At 47.1% G+C, this 17099-nt stretch overlaps 3 protein-coding genes and 1 long non-coding RNA gene across 4 annotated transcripts; 2 read left to right on the top strand and 2 right to left on the bottom strand.

Annotated features, from left to right (window-relative positions):
- The first annotated feature begins 1378 nt into the window (after positions 1 to 1378).
- LOC117838641 (uncharacterized) lies at positions 1379 to 3309 on the top strand. The gene is made up of 7 exons (XM_034718743.2): positions 1379 to 1730; positions 1875 to 1896; positions 1998 to 2054; positions 2238 to 2415; positions 2537 to 2661; positions 2774 to 2792; positions 2885 to 3309. The coding sequence occupies exons 1-7, from the start codon at positions 1625 to 1627 to the stop codon at positions 2969 to 2971; spliced, it is 594 nt and encodes a 197-aa protein (XP_034574634.1). The 5' UTR covers positions 1379 to 1624; the 3' UTR covers positions 2972 to 3309.
- Positions 3310 to 4241: 932 nt separating this feature from the next.
- Positions 4242 to 5415, bottom strand: LOC117838642 (uncharacterized). The gene is made up of 2 exons (XR_004636661.2): positions 4703 to 5415; positions 4242 to 4595 (listed from the first exon to the last, which is right to left on the bottom strand). It is a non-coding gene; the product is annotated as an uncharacterized lncRNA (long non-coding RNA).
- A 266-nt stretch (positions 5416 to 5681) lies between these two features.
- LOC117841029 (putative expansin-A30) lies at positions 5682 to 6983 on the top strand. Its single transcript, XM_034721594.2, has 2 exons — positions 5682 to 6032; positions 6103 to 6983. The coding sequence occupies exons 1-2, from the start codon at positions 5885 to 5887 to the stop codon at positions 6732 to 6734; spliced, it is 780 nt and encodes a 259-aa protein (XP_034577485.1). The 5' UTR covers positions 5682 to 5884; the 3' UTR covers positions 6735 to 6983.
- Positions 6984 to 7477: 494 nt separating this feature from the next.
- On the bottom strand, positions 7478 to 9540 carry LOC117841030 (SUMO-conjugating enzyme SCE1). Its single transcript, XM_034721595.2, has 5 exons — positions 9373 to 9540; positions 9192 to 9275; positions 8111 to 8263; positions 7921 to 8034; positions 7478 to 7831 (listed from the first exon to the last, which is right to left on the bottom strand). The coding sequence occupies exons 1-5, from the start codon at positions 9439 to 9441 to the stop codon at positions 7769 to 7771; spliced, it is 483 nt and encodes a 160-aa protein (XP_034577486.1). The 5' UTR covers positions 9442 to 9540; the 3' UTR covers positions 7478 to 7768.
- Between the last annotated feature and the right edge of the window lie 7559 nt (positions 9541 to 17099).

The raw sequence follows: 17099 nt of genomic DNA, 5'->3' as shown, positions 1-17099 counted from the left end.
GACAAATAGATATATATGCTGACTAATAACACTATCAGGCAGGATCTCCTGATGCTGAAAGCTTTGAATCCATCAGCCTTTTTGACCGTGCCTAAAAGGAAAAAGCATGGAAATACTATCGATAACAGTTACTAAAAAAACTTTGAAACAAACACCTGTAGTTTTTCACATACCATTACCCCGTGTCATAAACTTCACGAACAGACTATACTAAATCTCTTTTGCAGATTTAGGCAGCGGAACTGTTGTTGATGCACCTCTCTGTCTGCGATGACACTTGCTACCTAATCATCGTCCAGGAAGGCAGGAACTACGTACCTATTGTTGTCGTAGGTGCTTGTGTTCAGGACTTTCTGTATGTTTGGCGAGCCACAAAAAATACTTACCTGTCCGCCTAAGCCTATAAGAGAATATATGGTACTACTCTATTATCTGTGATACAGCATCTGCTGTTACATGATCATAAACTTTCTTCCTTTTTGTATCGTATATGCCAAAAACAATTAACCATCTGAAAAACAGCGTGCAAACTACCTCTCCCTATCCATATAAGTGTTGTAAATTATCTGTGCCTATTTGAACTCAACTATCATAAAACTTGATAGTCCTAAGTCATCTAGAACAATATCATATGTATTATATATATATGCTAACCTATGCTTATCTAATATGATTCCGTCAATTCTTCGCTACCTGTTTTTACTACTCTATACACCACACAACATTAACCTCATGTAGCTACACGCGCAGGGGCGCGCACCGATCACTAGTATGTTTTTAGTACTGCTGTGCCTAGTGGCTACTCCCTTTGTTCCAAATTATAAATTATTTTAATTTTTTAGAGTCAAACCATTTTATAGATATATTATGAAAATATATTTAATAAACAAACTAATGGTATCTATTTGGTATCATAAGTATTAGTATTTTATTGTATAAATTTGGTTAAAATATTTTAACTCTTGCAATGACTAATTTGGAAACGAAGGAAGTACGTGCTTGCTTACCGTGGAGCCACTAGAAGCCATCCGCAACGATCAAATCCCTTGGTGCTGGATGCCAGCTCCGGGACGCGCAATCGCACGGAATTTTCCTGCTAACTTCTCCTTCAATCCAAGCAAGTTGTCAGACTCCCAGTGCCCCACTCCCTACAAGTCTCCGATCCGTTCCTCGGCCGCCACCCTTTTGGTCGTCGCGTTGGACCGGTCGAAGCTTCCGATGACCGCCGGCCCGCCCGGGACGTCACGCAAGAGGAAATGGGTCGCGCACCCATTATATTATATTAGAGTATATTTGGTAATTTAGATATTCTTATGTTGGCCGGCTGAACTTATAGCCGACTGAAAAACTGAAACGGCTAATTTATTATTAGAGAAAAACACTGTTCGGTGACTGATAAGCCGGCTGATAAGCTGAAGCGAACAGACTTACCTTACCTTCCAAAGTGTCTGTACGCTATATACACTCGCAGAGGTCTCGATGCAATGCATCCATTATAACGATCTATTCTGGTACACGTTACATTAAAAGCCCCTTAAACAAACCATCCCTGAGCGGTCGTCTCCCTCTAGCTTCCGAGTGCTCGCCGGCCGGGGTCGCAGCGCGCGGCTGATCGAGCGGCGAGATGGCGGGGCAGTCGGACGCCATGATCGAGAAGATGCAGCTGCGGCAGAGCTACCGCAACGTCTGGCACACCGACCTCACCAACGCCGTCGTCGCGGACCTCCCGTGTGCGTACCGACATCCTGCGAAGCATACTTTTCTTTTCCTTTTTTTTTCCCCCTTCCATTCCTTTTTTTGCATGATCTTGATCTGCTAGCTGGTTTCCTGTGAGTGAGGAACTGATGCAAATTTTCCTTCCTTTTCTCCTGCAGGGTGCTGCCTGTCACTGTGGTGGTGAGTGGGCGGGCGCAATTCTTCTGAATTTCTGCTTTGGTTCGTTGCTCTGAACTCTGTAACTTGCAGCATATCTGACTCTGTTTTCCCCTCATCTGCAGCGGCCCATGCGTGTCCTACATGCTGCGCAGACGCGCGCTCTACAATGACATGTCAAGGTACCGAAACTTGTTCTTCAATTTTATCTTTCTTGTTCTGTCATCGAGCAGACGCGCAGTTAATTCCACGATCCCATCACAGCCGTGTGTGTTTCACTGTTTCAGTTTCAGACAGTAGTCTCCTTCGCAGCACAGGGTCAAGCTGCTAACCTTACCGTCCCCATGCTCCCGTGCTCGTTTCAGATACGTGTGCTGCGCCGGGTACATGCCGTGCAGCGGCAGGTGCGGTGAGAGCCAGTGCCCGGAAGTCTGCCTCGCTACCGAGGTGTTCTGCTGCTTCGGCAACTCGGTGGCCTCGACCCGGTTCCTGCTGCAGGACGAGTTCAACATCCAGACGACACAGTGCGACAACTGCATCATCGTGCGTGCTGCCCGCCTCAATTCGGCATCTGCTAATTTGATGATCACCTGGATTAGTAATCGCAGCTGTTCCGGACACCGGTCGAGTAATTAACAGTTACATCTCTTCATCATCGCTGCAGGCCTTCATGTTCTTCCTGCAGCAGCTCGCCTGCATCTGCTCCCTCGTCGCCTGCATCGTCGGCAACAGCGAGCTCTCGGAGGTCGCGAACATCATCTCCTGCATGTCTAACTTGGTCTACTGGACGTAAGGATCTCGATCTCACTCTCTCTTCCAGGCTCTTGCTCTAATCCATGTTTGCTTATTCAAATTGACATGTTCGTACTAACCTTGTGCCGGTTCTGTTCTTTGTGCGCAGGGTTTGTTCGTGTATGCAGGTAATTGCACATTCACTTTCATGTCAGCTCAGGTAATCCCATTCTATCACGCTTGAAGAGTCAATTATAATGGCATTGCGATGTATCTTCAGACGCAGCACAAGGTCGAGATGGACAAGAGGGACGGCACGCTGGATACCATGTCTGTGCCTCCAATGCAGCAGATGTCACGTTGGTAAACTTGCGAGTACGATGCCGCGATTCCATCAGCCGAAGTCGGATATGGATATAGGTAGCACGTAGTCATCTTTGTTAAGGCTCTGAACCATCTGGTTACAACGAGGATTCGTTTTTCAGGGGAAAAAAAGGAGAGAGTATAGACTATAGCTACATAGATATGGACACTGTCTCCTGCAGTGTTTGGGTGATTTTCTTGTTTAAGTGAGCTCCGAGTTGTGATTTTCTGAACATTGATCCTCTTCGTTCTGTTTCTGAGACATACAATGCTCCATAGCAACAAGATGAGGCAATGAGAGCACATAAGCATTTCTCCACAATAAAATTGCTTGCTTGTTCAGTGTTCGCATTTCCTAGTTTCAGTGTTAGAGCATGTTTGATTGCTAGTCATACTTTGCCGCACTTAGATAAGTGTGGGCAAGCTAAAAAAGTGTGGCTAAAAATTTGAGACCACACTTTACCATGCCAAAGAAAATCTTGCCACACGTTTTATGTCTATGACAGGTGGAGCTCAAAGAATCTTGTCAAAAAAGTACCTACCAACTTGATCAAACTTACCTAAGGTTAGTTGTGGCAAAGTATGATTAGGAACAAACATCCCCTACTGCGAATGCTGATCAGTTGCCCACCTCTGACCTCCATTTTCGGTTGATGCTAAATCATCGGGATGAAAATCCATCTCAGGTAGCCTCAACCCTTAACAATGCGTTCGAGCCTCAACCCTTAACAATGCGTCAGAATTCGACACGAATGCAAACTTGTGGGGAAAACAAGACCACTATAGTACGTCAATCAGATGATCACAACCGTTCATGCACAGCAGGTGCTGCATCTTGGGGATGTTGAATCCTCTCTGATAGATGCACGTGCAACATGCACGTGGTATTTGAAAATTTAGCAACCAAATCATCTACAAATTTTTATTATTACAATTAGGGGTTTATAATTTATTTTCTAAATAACAAATATTTAGAAGTAATAGGCTAATGCAAACCTTGGTCATGGGCGTGAGATTCTTTTTCCTCAGCCATCAGTGCAGGCTGCTATTCGGGCAAATCTTAAATTGCACGAAAACATGAACAATTTACCAAACAAATGGTATTACTGTTCATGTAACCTGACGTTGAGTGACACTTATTGTTGCCCTCTTATGCAACATATTCAGGTGGGAAAGTCTATTCCCATCCAGTGACCCGTCGAAGAAAAAATACAAATACAAACTGGCAGGTTCGAGTTACCACTAAAAGTTGCCATCAATTATTTGGACAATAATAAACGAAAATTGGAAAATTCTCACATTTGCATCCAACGAAGGGAAGCACCAGCCAACCAAGCATTGTTCTTCCTCATTAGAGGGTTCAGGTTCCTACTGAACTATTATAGAAGTAATTGTTTGTCCAGGATAGCGTAAGGTTATTGTTTGTCATCTATATCTATAGAGCCAAAAAATCGTAAGTTTCAAAATGGCGAGAACTGACTAATTTGTATTGATGTCATCACAATTATTAATGATATTAAATAAAACAATAGAATATCTATTGATACAGTTAATCAATAGAATTTCTTCTCCGGCAGAAGAGAAGAGAGTCACCTCCGATCCACCATGCAGTTAGTCCCTCCTTTTGCCTTTATCAAATATAAAGTAATTAAGAACAATCAAACATTCAACAGGCCAGCAAAAGAACATCAAAACTTCAACAAGAAATTGCCACTGAATTGCCTCCTGCGTTGACCTGCACGGGCTCGTGTGCACGGGCGGTGGGGGCGGCAGCGCAGCTCACGCCGGCCAGCGCCGGCGCAGGTGCTCCGCTCCAATTCCATCCCCGCCAGTGGCTCCGCGTGCTCGCACTCCGCCGAGGATCGGAGGATGGGAGCGCGGAGTGAGGAGCGACGACAGGAAGGGAAGAGTAGTAAGGGGGGAGGGGCGAAATCAGTGGATGGGGACTGGATGGGAAGAGCGCCGCGACGACGGAGATCAGGGGGAGGGCGTCGGCGTCGGCGTCGGCATGAGGGTTGCGGCGCGCCAGCGCCAACGGACGGATGGGACCGGAGGTGCGCGGTGGAGAAGGAAAATGACGGTAGAGAGAGAGGCCTGATTTCGGAGATGAAACGCGGGCGGGCAGAAACGGGTACAGCGGGCGGGTATGGGATGCGTGGGTGAGAAAATAATTTGATTTTTGGCGGAAATATTTTCGGCCCACGCTTTCTACGAGCTCAGCTCTTACAGCTCTTACAGGTTGGGGTAAAGTGGCTCAATTTGGATAAGAAATGTTTTCAATTGTTTTCGATCTATGAAGCTGACACAACAACGTAGTTGACCATTTGTGAGTGCAAAAAAAATTTAACCACTTCAACAAAACTCTAATCATTTCGGGACCTTTATCTCCCGGCTGCGGCAGCGTTCACCATATTATAAGTTTATAACATCTTGCAGCAAAAGTATGCCCACGTTATCGCCGACACTTCCCGGATAAAATGGAATTTTTATGTGTCCCGGCTTCTCAAGAAACCCAAAGATTCAGAACCAAATGTCAACCATATACAGGGAAAAAACATTCTCCCAAATCTAAAAGGACGCAACAAGTTAAAATATTTTGATGAGAAGACACACTTCCAATATCCAATCCGCCGTACCGGCAAAAAGGGGATAGAATAACAGAGTACAGCTCGGTTTCTTGCCCGCACGTATGCCTAGCGAGCCGTACCAATGTCCACGGCCCGCCGGTGTGCGCGCACGTCGTCGCGTGAAGTCGTGAACGATGTGTTCCTGCCAATCATCACCAACTACCTCTTCGGTTGATCCGACGCAAGCTATAAATACACAGCAGTAGCCCTTGGCCATTGCATCGCCTGCAGAGTTCAGCTGCTCAAGCAAGTTACGGTAGAACGCCACGAGCAGAAACAAAAACAGAGCCATGGCTTCTCCATCCACAGCCATCTTGTTGGCCCTCGTCATCGCATTGGCCTGTGCGGCCACCACGGCGGACGCGAGGTTCACGGCGATGCAGTGGACTCCGGCGCACGCCACGTTCTACGGCGACGAGACCGCGGCTGAGACCATGGGTACGCTGCTATCTGCCACGCTCGTTTCCTCTTGGCATTTGGTGTTTTTGCTTACGGGTTTCCTCCACAGGTGGGGCGTGCGGGTACGGCAACCTGTACGCGACCGGGTACGGCACGGACACGGCGGCGCTGAGCACGACGCTGTTCAAGGACGGGTACGGGTGCGGGACGTGCTACCAGATCCGGTGCGCGGGCTCCCGCTGGTGCTACTGGGGCTCCCCGGTGATCACGGTGACGGCCACCAACCTGTGCCCGCCCAACTGGGCGCAGGACACCAACAACGGCGGGTGGTGCAACCCGCCGCGCACCCACTTCGACCTCTCCAAGCCGGCCTTCATGAAGATGGCGCAGTGGCGCGCCGGCATCGTGCCGGTGATGTACCGCCGGGTGCCGTGCGTGAGGCGGGGCGGCCTCCGGTTCGCGCTCCAGGGGAACCCCTACTGGCTGCTGGCGTACGTCATGAACGTCGCCGGCGCCGGCGACGTCGCGGAGATGTGGGTGAGGAGCGGCGCACGCGGCGCATGGGTGCGCATGAGCCACAACTGGGGCGCGTCGTACCAGGCGTTCGCGCAGCTCGGTGGACGGTCGCTCAGCTTCAAGGTGACGTCCTACACCACGCGGCAGACCGTCGTAGCCACCGACGTCGCGCCGGCCAACTGGTGCCTCGGGCTCACGTACCAGGCCCGCGTCAACTTCTCCTGAATTGAGAGGCCGGCGGGGCACGACGTTCCGTAGCAGAAGTTTGCAGGAGCTGTGATACTGAGAGCGCTCTGCCCTGCTATGATGTTTCGTTGTTTTCCTCTGTTTCTCGTAGTTCAAGTTCATTCAGATTTCAGAGTTGGGACCGTGTCGCGCGTTGCCCCCGTCCATGAGCGGTGGGTTTGACGCCAGCATTATTGATGTAAACTTTCCTTAAATTCAAATGCAACACTGAAATTTACTAGAGTCAAATCTCCCTGAATAGTACAAGTAGTACATCAAAATACTTCCATGGATGGGCAGAAATTATTATTCGGAAGACCTGATGGGCACAAATCATGACCACATTAATTTTAAGTGGTGAGTCACTGATCACGAGTCACGAGGGTCGGTATTTCTGGAGGCTAAAGTTAGGCACAGAAAATCAATATGAACATGGACAGTCCCAACTACCAGAAGCAAAAGCATTACTGATATAAGTTGATTCAACCTAAAATTTAGGGATCCGCATAATGCTCGTGATAACAGACAAATCCCAACACCTTCAACAAGAACTGTAAAGTTCGATGCAATCGGAGATAACTACAGCCATTTCGTGAAAAACCATTCTTGGCACAAGGATGGTAGCATGCATCATGAAATTCTAGGACAGTGGTGGATGGCAACATCAGTTAAGGAACTGCTTGGACTAATGTTGGAAATGGCAACAACAAACAGAGCACAAAAGCCTAAAGGTACATAAATGATACATCTCCCAAACACAGAATCTCTTTAACAATATGCAAAATCCAAAGTGAGATTACAGATTGTTGAATGTCATGAAATTTAATCACTCCAGCACTTACAGCAGTTAAGGAAACAATTTTGTTTCAAGCCAATGCCAGATCTACAGATCACAAAAGGTTCATGTTTACACTGGGAAATACTCCAGAAAACTTATATCTTGTCAAATCCATATTCAGATGCATAATTGAAGATGTTGCAGCTATTATGCGGATGTGCAGGATGGGTCATGGATCTTTAGCATCCCAACATCCTCACACCAGAGCAGGATACTGCTTGGCCTGCAGACGAACACGTCTCTTGTATTCTGCTGGATCCTGAATTTTTTTGTGGGAAAAAACTCATTAATCTTGTGAGGAAAGAATAATAATGAATAGCAGAATCTTATTCATTGTTTCTTTCTTACCTGGATGAAAAGGTGATAACCGTCAGTTTGAGCAGGATCAGCTGGATTAGGCTGATCAAGCAAGTCCTGTATTCCAACTAGAATCTGCTTAACAGTGATAGCAGGTCTCCAGCCCTGAAATTGTACAGTGAGAACAGAAATTTTGGAACAAACTCAGATGCAATTTAAACCTGGAAATAGCTAGGCTTACGCTATCCTCATTGAGAATTGAGAGGCAGACTGTCCCTGAAGGATAGACATTTGGGTGAAAAAAACCCTGTGGAAACTTGCACTTGGGGGGTTTGCTAGGGTAGTCCTCACTGAAATGAAGGGTAAGAGGGTAATACCCACCTTCCCAATCAGTCTGCATAGAAGCAAGAGGGTAGTTAAAACCCAAACAGTGCTGAAGACTAAATCTCATCACAGGAAGGAAAAAAAGAAAGAAAAACAAGGAAATGCAGAGGTTAGAGAGCACAATGATACATAAGTCAAAACATTGGACCCAAACAAATTCCAGAATGGTGGGAAGTGATCAGCAAAAGAGAAGGGGTTTAACAAAGAATAATAACTGTAGATAAATGTTTTGAAGCTTGTTTACAAACTGTAAGGAGAAATACAGGTAACAAAACAGAAACAAACAAACAAACATTTTGCCAGGAACATGGTATGCAAAGATTCTCAGCTACAACACAGTAATCAGCATGCTAATTCGACGAAATATTTGTGGCGATGGCACATAATCCCTAAAACCTTCCAGTCTGGACACTGTCATGAAACACCAGAAGAAAAGAAAGACATACTAAACATTGCTGAGCAGCTTCGCCAAATGTCTAGCCATGCAGAAACAGTTCTACAGTTGCAATCTGGTACTTCCAGATAATATTTGAACCGCTAACCCAAATAGCATGACAAGCTGCCTATCCTTATGTGCTGACCTGAAAGTCCTGATAAGTGTCCTAGATTGCAGTAAAGCAAAGAACATGTGGAACCCATAGTTCCTACTATCCAAAGGCAAGCAAATTAACAAATCAACAAGAAGTACAATTAATAAATGATAAAATACATAGACCATGTGTTCCCAAATTAAAATAAAATAAAATTCACCATAGAACGAACTGAAAAAAGGGGTACACATCTCTGCAACACTCTACCCTACAGTGATTTAGCACAGGACAGAGCCGTTTTCCCAAAATTCCCGTCCTCGCATGATTACCAATAAAACCTAACCTATTCCTCGCGAATCGAACCGGATCAAATCTAATCGAATCGAACGGGTGTTTCCCGGTGCTTACCCCCTGCTTGCCGGGGATGGTGCAGTTCCAGATCATGAGGTTCGCCGACCCGTCGGCGAGCGTCTCCGGCCTCGCCACGAACCCCTGCGGAACGGGAAGAGGATCAGATCGAGACTCGAATCCGGCGGCGGCGAGAGCCGTAGGAGGAAGGGGGAAGAGGCCGAGAGAGGCAGGCACGGACGTGGGGGTGGTTCTTGCGCCAGGCCTTGCGCTCCTCGGCGAGGCGGCCGCGCGCGATCCCTCCCGACATGGCGGCTGCGGCGGCGGTGGCGGCTATTAGCTCTCCTCGCTCCCCCGGAAGGCTTTGGTTGGGTTGGGACTTGGGAGTCTTCGACGACGAACCCCGCCTCTTTACTTTTCCTCTTTTATGCAATCAAATTCATCCATTTATTTTTCGTTATCCTTTTGTTATTTATTAATTGTTCTTGGTGTTGACGATTGACCAGGAGCAATTGTTTATTGGAGGCGGGACAGTGGCCCCGCTTGTCAGAGAGTACGTGAGGCAGGTGTTTGGAAGCCCAGTGCGAGTGGTGGAGCTGAAAATAAAAAGTTGCAGGTTGAGCATCAGATTCGCGTGCATTTTCTCATCAAATTCGCGTGCATTTCCTTGTGGTGTACCTCTTTCGGCTGCTTGCTTCTTCTTTTTTGGCGGAGGATGCAGGCGCATTTGTTCCTCTGTCCAAGCCGGACAAGAATCACCCCATAGGCACCAAACGAAATTGGCCAGGGATTTCCTGTTCTCCAAGAAGATACTCGAACGTTTTCGTATTCGAGCCAACTTGGATAGTGTTATCACAAGAAAATTAGTGGAAGCTTCTAGAAAAAGATAAGAATCAGCTTCCCAAGCAACAAAAAACACAGCCTCGTTTGGCTCATATAAGTCAAAAGATCTAAGACTCTAAATTAGTATCACCGCCGAATTGGTAGATGGGTTTATACATAAACACGTAGTATTAAAACAACTTCATATACGATGTGTAGTCATATATAATGGTTTCTTTGCCACGTTAATTCATTAATTTGTTAAAAAAAGAATATTATGAGTTGCACGATAACAATAATTTATATAATGGTGGATGAGTTGTCTTGTAGTCCTAAAATTACTTATTGGTTCACTAAACAATGGCATATTTCTCTCACCTCGTTTTTCTTAAAAAAAATCATATAATGATGGCATGAGATGACCAATAAAACCACCGAGCCGTAGAAATGTACATGCTCTGAACTTAGTAAAAAAAAAATAAAACGGTTTAGCTTTGAAGCCTTTGATGTGATGGGCACCCATCCCTGTCCTTCCTCTCGTCTCACCGCCTCCTAAGGTTACCTTTGGAAGCCCATGCGACCACAAGAACATCCGCGGTGACACCTTTCCATGCTCACGGCAGCTAGTGCTAGGGTGTTTGCGGTGCCCGCAAGGTGGAGGTCCAGTGTGTCAGCACCTAGATGCTGGTAGCAGCAACAGCTTGGGGGTTGCCGCCAACAACACATGCTGAATCTCATTACCCCCAAAATCTTTCCAATGAGAGTGTAGGGGTAGGGTCAAATGGTGCATCCAGACTGTTTGTGCGTGGAGCCATAGTATGTTGATGACGGTGCTGTCGCGTGAGGAGGGACACATAGATCAACACCAATGGCTTGCTGCCATCATTGCAAACACGGGCGCAAGGTGGTGTTGCAGAGGCCCTACGTGAACTCTAAGAATAGGAGCCTCACAAGTGGGATCACTACTACAAAACAAGTTATCACCAACGATTTTAGGTGAACCAACGGTGAAAAATACTATCACCGCCGGTTCCAACCATAAACCGGCAGTGAAGTTTCATCGTCGCTTCGTTTTAAAACCTGTTGGTGAAGGGGTTGACTGGGCCCGAAATTTCTATTGAATCCTGTTGACCGACACAACTTGAATCCGCTCTCCTTCCCTCTCGTTCCCTGAGTCTTATTTCCTCGTCTCATCTTCTCTCCCCCAGGCCTCCCCTTCGTCTCCTTCCCCGTGCGCTTGCCTCCCATTCTCTCTCTTCATCTCCTCCCCGACCTTCCCTTCTCTCCCTCCCCGGCCTCCCTTCTCCTCCCGCCTCCACTTGCCCCTCGCCTTGTGCTTTTGGCGAGGAGTGGCGGCGGGCGGTTTCGCGGCGGCGATTGCAGCGGCACGACGCGACAGGATGTAGCAGCTCGGCGCCACCGGGTATAGCGGCGGGGGCAGGATCCAGCAGCAGTGACGAGATCCAACACGGTGTTGACGGGATCCAACGGTTTCATCTTGACCCTGGTGCACCTCCCCCCTCTCTTTGGGGCGTCTGGGTGGTGATGGGGCTTCGGCGGCGCCCGACAGGGTCATGACTGCGCCCGATTTTCTTTTCTTCTAAAAAAGAGCATCACCACCGGTTCCCGGTCTGACGGTCATGACGATTCCCATCCAGGCCGGCTCTAAGTTTTCAAGGGATTTTAAGCAACTGAAAACTGTGGGCCCTTTAATCTAAATATTTTTCAGTTATAACGTAAAAAAGATAGTAGTACTTATAATGTATGCTTAATTCTTGGAAAACAACATGGATATTACAAACTAAAAGAGCATCAAAATGAAATTAGTACGATTAATTAATTACCTTAAATTAAGAACCAGACTCCGTTGATAATGATGCTTGTGAGCAGAGCGGAGCGGGATGTACCTTTGCCGATTGACTTGCACAGGGGATTGATTTGCTAACTTTGTTTTGATTTTGTGGATAAGGATCAGATACCGACGATCGGCAGACGTGAGGCCACGACCTGCGAGTGCGTCGCTTGAATTTGCGGCGGCAGGAACGGCGGACGCGAGCGATGATTCGTTTTTCTACGTGATTGCTGCGCAGCTATACTAGCAGGCTTGGGCCTCGTTGCCTCACGTAGTCGTTTGCAGCAGGTATACATATACTTAGAATTTTGGGCCCCCTCTGCGAAGGGCCCTTGGCCATCGCCCCTCATTCCCCGGGGGGGTTAGAGCCGGGCCTGTTCCCATCGCTGGCGATCTTTATCCGCCGAACTCCCGAACTAGCGGTGACGTAGGTTTGGGATGCAGTAGTGGATGGCGAAATCTACTACTTTGATGCGGCGTGCAGTGACCCCACCCCAGTGGCTCGACTACAGACTCGAAGGTGATAGTCCGGTAGCAATGGTGGATGGCAGCATCGGATATCAATTCAGCCGTCTGTACGATGGATTGACAAGACGTTTTGGGATGGATACACAATAAAAAGTTGAAGAAGCTAGAGACAGAAGAGATTCGGCTTGGATTTGTTAGTTCCGAGCAAACCCGTAACCAAACAATAATAAAGAAGATAAAACAAACACGAATTAATAGTTTTTCTTTTAAAAGAGTTTCGTCCCTTGTACAATGAGTGTGGATCCCCTATTGTAGGAAGGTACTTCATGCTACCTCTATTTACCAACTTTATTCTAAGAGTAGATTTTACAAAGATGTTATTAAAGTAGACACAATTTTGATTGTTTCTCTTTGATCACACCTGTCGTGCCTCCTTCCGTTATCAACTCTGCGGTGGTCTTCTTTGATACACCAAACCTTCCCTAGCTCAGCCCGAAGGCTCCTCCTTAATTCCGTTGACAGATGGGATGTTTGGTTACAGGAACTAAAGTTTAGTTCCTATCACACTGAATATTTATATAGTAATTAAAAGTACTAAATATATGTTAATTACAAAACTAATTGCATAAATGAAGTCTAATTCGCGAGACGAATCTATTAAGCCTAATTAATTCATGATTTGATCATGAATAAATATGTGCTAATTATAAATTAATTAGACTTAGATTCATCTCACGAATTAGTTTTTATTTATACAATTAGTTTTATAATATATATTTAATACTTCTAATTAGTATCGACACATTCGATGCGATAGGATTTAAACTTTAATCCCCCGTAACCAACCCCCAAGTCACCGCTCGCAATCCACAGTTGTTTCTATCGAGCCCAGCCCGTCTTACATATTTGCTGCCAACGGCCGAAAACACACGTCACGGCCCAATAAGCCCGCTTACAGGCCTCTCCTGCCTCCTCGCGCCGTCGTCGCCTCTCCGCGCGACGTCGGGGCGGGGATAAGCCGGGCAAAAAGACCGCGTCGATAGAGGATGCAGTCATGCAGCGGCGTCACGATTGCGCCTCTAGCGGAGCCAAATTAAAAGCAGCCGGCGGCAGGGGTGGAGAACGCCGGCGGCGCGACGAGTTTTGGAGCGGAGCGGAGCAGAGCAGAGCAGGACGTGAACAGCGACGAGACATGGCACTGGGTAGTCCGGTACGGCCTGCTGCTGCGGCTGCCGAGCGTTCGTTGCAGCTGCAGGCTACGGACAGGAATCTTTACCACGGCCCACGGGCTGCTGCCATCATATCGGCCCCGCCGCACCCGATTACCCGAAGCTAGCGAAAGGCCGACCGGGTATCACCCCGCGCGTGCACGTCCGGGTGGCCTCTGGTGTTCCCGTGAGCATTGACTCTGCTGCTGAAGCCGCACGCACGCCACATGTCGAACCAAGTGGCACACCGGGCAGCACCAGATGCGAAATTCTCAATCAGACAAGACAGATAGTAGACAGACACAAACAAAAAAATTGAGTAAGAAAAATTGTGTGTGGAAAACTCTTCGCTTCTATTTTTGATTATTTTTTTAAGGAATCCTATATACGAGTCGTCTGGTCAACTCAAAGCTGTAATTTCTGCTCACTGTATGTTCCGTATTTCTCTCTACAAGTACCTGGTCATTTTTTTTCTGCGGTGCATCGTGCACCTGTGGTTCTGTCCCACATCATCATCTGTTTGTGAATTTACAGATGGCCCTTTTCTATTTGCAAGGTATCAGGATACTGTAGCTCAAATGCGCCTTGTGCTTGGCAACTGTCTGCAGATCCACTGATTCGGAGTTTCGGGCTTACTTATTTTGATTAATTGAAGTAATTAGACTGTGAAGCAGACATTGTCGGCTGAAAGGGAAAGGATGGAATGGCCGTCGATATTAAAATTCATGTGGCCCCGAAACAGAGCTATCAGCCAGGTGGGGCCTGTCAGTATACGCAGTCTGTCCTAGGTTGAATAGTCTACCGGCACGGAGAAAAACTCCAGCAAGAATACAGGATAGCCACTCCTGTCACTTGTCAGGTCAATTCAACATGTACTATCATGCATGTGAACCATAGGTTGCATTGATACAGTTTGGTAATTTTAAATCACTACTAGATCCTTAAGTTTGGTACCCGGACGGTTACGGGTCCGTTTGGATCCAAACGGATCAGATTCTGACTCAAATTTCAGAATCTAGATTTTTAATTCTGTGAATCCCAAAAGCTCCTCAAGATTTCCAAGTTCTACGTGTGTTTTCCGGTGAGGTGGGCACCGTGACTTGTCACTTCGACACAAGAAACTTACATGTCCAAACAAGAAAGTTTCCATTCTTTTCAGAAGCCTATATGGCTAAATTGAGGCCCTTGCTTGTTCACAATATCGCATTTGACCGCTTTCAGCCGCTCCAATGGCCTTCGTGCACCTAAACAAAGGGGGGGAAACCTTAACACGACGGCAGGTGGAAAAAGAGGGCACGGGGAGGTACATAAAATGGGGACCAAGGCCATACTAAATGTGTAGGTCCTGTTTTGGAAGGCAGGAAGGACACATCATGTTCCTATAAAACATGGGTTGGCATGACAGCAATGGCCATCTGCACCCCTTTAAGGTCTGTTGTTTCGGGGCTGGAGTATTATTTCTGTATATGGTTCGGGTGTATTAATCAACCTAGGATATATGTCAATTTAGGGTACTATGAGTAGTTGTAAGCTGATACAAGTTGCTTGATAGCTCTGTTTAAGGACCATTTCAATTTGTAGGTACTGCATGCTCTTTATTGGGACCGTTTTCGCAATTTCCTGTGAGCAAATTCCATCTGAATTTCTTGGCAGCTAAATGGTCTAGACGCGTCGAGAACGACTCCTATCAAGCATATGGCACGCACTGGTTCTTCAAAACGTAGTGTCTGTTAGGTTCATTTCCATAACATGTGTCAAATCTTGTCTAATATATAATTAACATATTTTCTTTGACTGGCGTAATGCTAAGTTTCTTTGCAGAATCCCGTATTTATTACTTTTGGTTTAAATTCTTGAAATATTGCTATAAATAGCGAAAGAGCCTCTAGCTTGGTGGTTAGAGCACCTGAGTAGCACCTATCATGCTCAAATTTTCAGGGAAGCGAATTAAAAAAAATCCCCTCGCCGGCACAAGCCGGGGTTCGAAGATTTTCTCAACCCGTGATCAAAGGTTATGCTCTACCTTAATTACAATGCCTTCAGGGAGGTTATCCCGACGGGTCAAGTTTTTTTTAGTTTTACAAATATGGTTTGTTCTTGGCTACATGGAGTAGCAAATCAAAAGACAAGACACAAAACTCATATCTTAAGAAGTGAGCCTAGCTCAACTGGTTAGAGTGGGAGATGTGATCGTGCACTCTAACCATCCAGGTTCGAGTTCCCTCTAGCTCGAATTTTGATGCCTATTTCTTCTTCTTAATGAAAAATCGTCCAGCTCCTCCTAGGCTGATCTATATTTTTTGGAAGAAGTCTATTTTTGATCATCCAACTATCGCCTCGATTTGGTTTTGACCATCAAACCACAAAATTAGGAATCTTTGGCCATTCAACTATTAAAACCATTTATATTTCGCCATCAGGTATTTTTTTGTGGTTTCGCTGACGTGGACGACATGTGACGGTGGGACCCACATGTCAGGACCCTCCCTCTTCTCTCCCTCTCCCTCCCCCCTCTCTCTCTCTCTCTCTTGCTGCGTAGCAGTAGATGAAAGGTAGAAGCTTGACGTCGAGGAGCGCGAGCTACTGGTCATCACATGGCCAATCAGCATGCCGTGGCTCCACTTGCGGGTGCTTTGCTCAGGCCATAGCTAGCAGTGGAGGAACAATTGATGTGGAAGAAAAGGGCGGCCTGAGTTGTTGGGTGGGTGTAGGAGATGATTGTGGCAGCGATCTGTGGGTGGTGGCCGAAGCTAAGCAAATCAACTGGCGGAGCTCCGATCAGTTTTGTTCTGGGCGGTGGAGCAAGAAGAAGAAAGAAAGAGGGATTGAGAAAGAGATAGGATCGGTTGCTCGGTGGAGAATAAGGGTGAAGGGTGTGGGGAGTAGGCAGCCGTGCGTGCAACGCTGGCAGAGAATAGGACGACGAGGTGCAGTAAGGAACTTAGACGAGGCGGCGTTGTCGCGGCCGCCATGCCGTATCTCTCTCTGCTCCCACATAGGCACCCCCATCCCGCCACTGCCGGCTGCCCCCCTCCCCCATCTGCTCCCACACCGGCACCCCCATCCCCGTGACCCCGCCACCCCTAGCTTCCCCCAAAATCTGCTCCATCCCAGCACTGAGCGGCGTCCTGCATACAGCGTCGAGTTCGTGTGGGAGTTCCTTGGCGCCGAGGTCGCTGGCATCGAGCTTGAGATGGGCGCAGGGACGAGGTTCACGGGGCGGACCAAGACCGTGCTCATCGGGGAGAGGAAGAGGGGAAGGAGAAGGAGAGGGAGAGGGAGAGGGAGAGGGAGAGAAGAGAGAGGGTCCTGACATATAGGTCCCACCATAATGTGTCATCCACGTCAGCGAAACCACCCACCAATACCACCTAATGGCCAAATATGAACGGTTTTAATAGTTAAATGGCCAAAGATTCTTGGTTTTGCAGTTTGATGGTCAAAACTAAACCGAGACAATAGTTAGATGGCCAAAAATAGTCTTCTTCTTGTTTTTTTAACCCATATCCTGTTCAGCACTACGCCAGAAACGATTTGCGCCAGCACTTTGATTTTTTAGTGATGGCGGGCATGAATGCCACCCGCCAGCACAAAAGGTGCAGTGGCCAGCCTGTTAAA

This window comes from Setaria viridis, chromosome 9, assembly GCF_005286985.2.
Source record: "Setaria viridis chromosome 9, Setaria_viridis_v4.0, whole genome shotgun sequence".
Taxonomy (NCBI): Eukaryota; Viridiplantae; Streptophyta; class Magnoliopsida; order Poales; family Poaceae; genus Setaria; species Setaria viridis.
Note: the sequence above shows the minus strand (reverse complement) of the source record. Positions and strands in the feature narration are given on the sequence as shown.

Excerpts from the sequence above, each read along its gene's own strand:
- LOC117838641 (XM_034718743.2), top strand. The coding sequence starts at position 1,625 with ATGGCGGGGCAGTCGGACGCCATGATCGAGAAGATGCAGCTGCGGCAG. Across the intron at positions 1,897-1,997 it reads TGCTGCCTGTCACTGTGGTG|CGGCCCATGCGTGTCCTACA; the intron begins GTGAGTGGGCGG and ends CCTCATCTGCAG. Across the intron at positions 2,416-2,536 it reads AGTGCGACAACTGCATCATC|GCCTTCATGTTCTTCCTGCA; the intron begins GTGCGTGCTGCC and ends TCATCGCTGCAG.
- LOC117841029 (XM_034721594.2), top strand. The coding sequence starts at position 5,885 with ATGGCTTCTCCATCCACAGCCATCTTGTTGGCCCTCGTCATCGCATTG. Across the intron at positions 6,033-6,102 it reads GACCGCGGCTGAGACCATGG|GTGGGGCGTGCGGGTACGGC; the intron begins GTACGCTGCTAT and ends TTTCCTCCACAG.
- LOC117841030 (XM_034721595.2), bottom strand. The coding sequence starts at position 9,441 with ATGTCGGGAGGGATCGCGCGCGGCCGCCTCGCCGAGGAGCGCAAGGCC. Across the intron at positions 9,276-9,372 it reads GGCGCAAGAACCACCCCCAC|GGGTTCGTGGCGAGGCCGGA; the intron begins GTCCGTGCCTGC and ends CCCGTTCCGCAG. Across the intron at positions 8,264-9,191 it reads CCATCCCCGGCAAGCAGGGG|ACTGATTGGGAAGGTGGGTA; the intron begins GTAAGCACCGGG and ends GCTTCTATGCAG.